This window comes from Etheostoma spectabile, chromosome 15 (genome assembly GCF_008692095.1).
Source record: "Etheostoma spectabile isolate EspeVRDwgs_2016 chromosome 15, UIUC_Espe_1.0, whole genome shotgun sequence".
Classification (NCBI taxonomy): domain Eukaryota; kingdom Metazoa; phylum Chordata; class Actinopteri; order Perciformes; family Percidae; genus Etheostoma; species Etheostoma spectabile.
This window is the reverse complement of record NC_045747.1, coordinates 28745403-28747080: the sequence shown is the minus strand read 5'-3', so window position 1 is coordinate 28747080 and position 1678 is coordinate 28745403. Positions and strand designations below refer to the sequence as shown.

Here is a 1678-nt window from a genome sequence, read left to right as displayed (position 1 = left end):
TTACGCTGCTATAGGCCTAGACTGCTGGGGGACCCATGATGCACTGAGCACCTCTCTCTTCCTCACCACCCACCCTGAGCCATGGTTCTGCTCGAGGTTTCTGCCTCTTAAAGGAAGTTTTTCCTTGCCTCTGTTGCCTAGTGCTTGCTCTTGGTGGGAACTGTTGGGTTTCTGTGAATAACATCACAGAGTACGGTCTAGACCTGCTCTTTTATGAAAAGCGCAATGAGATAACTGTTGTTTTGATTTAGCGCTATATAAATAAAATTGAAACGAATTGAATATTTTACCATGGAATTCACAACATTTCACCATTCACACACAGTGGCCGAGGCTGCAGGACAAGGTGCCACCTGCTCATCAGATAAACATTCACACACATTTACACTCCGATGGGGCAGCATCGGGGGAAACTCGGGATTCAGTGTCTTGCCCAAGGACACTTCGACATGGGACCAGGGCCAGGGATTGAACCATCAACCTTCTGATTGGCAGACAACCACTCTAGTGCGTGTGAGTGTGTTTGTTTACCATCTTGTCTAGGTCTCTCTGGACATTGCTTTTCTCCAAGTGAATCTTCTCATAAGCCTGGATGACTTCCTCCAACCGCTCCTCTCTTTCCTTACTCTTCTGGAGCTGAGACAGAGAGAGGGGGAAGAATCATTAGCTCATTAGCTGTGCCTATTTAATGCACTTGTGCCATCATGGCTGCCTCTGGTGTTCTTCGCCTGTCTGTTTCTACATGTGACCATTTCGGTGTGTAGATTGAAACCCTGGGTTATGCTTTAAGAATTACAAATTTTCTTAATGTGTAAATGTTTTCTGACTTGTCCAGTGGTGTTTTACCTTGGTTTAGTTTTTTTGTATTTTGATTAATTTAGTATGTTGTTGTCAAAGTTTCCCTGTTTGGTCTGCTTGTATTTTATATATGAACAACTGTTGATTTTATATCTTTACTTGTTTCCTTTTCAGTGGAGCTAGTAGCCAGCTCGTGGTGGAGGCTAGGCACCGGTCCCTGCACAGTTTGTAGTGATAATAGCACTGGGACACCCTTTGCGGTGATACGATTTGCAGTGACTGTAGACTACTGTGGTGGGTAAGTTGATACACTACTGAAATTCAACCCAGGAACACACCCTAAGTTTGATTCCCTATCCACAGTTGGCCTCTGCCCACTTCCCCTTTACATTTCCTCTTTACCACCCTCTTTTCAGGCACTTCCACACTTTAACCATTTCCTTTTTAATAAACGTTGACTTCAGTTAACAAATCTGTGTAGCCCTTGAAAAACTGGGAATTATTTAAGGTACAAGTAAAGCATATCTTGGGGTGAAAGTCCCCAGGTGGTGTTGTCGGATAGTTAGAATCTGATGGTGGTTACTCCTGTGGAGCCACCGCACCTTGCCACATTCTGGCGTTTTTGGCAGGATTTCTCTAAAAGCACAGACGTATTAGTATTTGTAAATGCACTGTAAATTTTAGTAGTTAGCTTGTAATATTGGCAAAACAGCAGTTGATCTTGTAGTTGATCTTATTTTTGGGAGCATTTTAGGTTTTTTATTTTGACAGGACAACTGAAGAACATGAAAGGGAAGAGAGAGGGGGAATGACATGCAGAAAAAGGCCGCAGGTCGGCGCCGAACCTGGGCCCGCTGTATCGAGCAGTAAACCTCCATAT

The 1678-nt window shown here is 43.9% G+C and overlaps 1 protein-coding gene across 4 annotated transcripts in view; it reads right to left on the bottom strand.

Moving 5' to 3' along the window:
- Nucleotides 1–1678, bottom strand: part of LOC116702806 (TANK-binding kinase 1-binding protein 1) — a 49166-nt gene that overhangs the window by 15128 nt on the left and 32360 nt on the right. For all 4 annotated transcript variants that reach the window (XM_032537275.1, XM_032537277.1, XM_032537278.1 and 1 more), the window contains exon 4: nt 532–636. In XM_032537275.1, coding sequence (XP_032393166.1) covers nt 532–636 — 105 coding nt within the window. The remainder of the gene's footprint in view (nt 1–531; nt 637–1678) is intronic.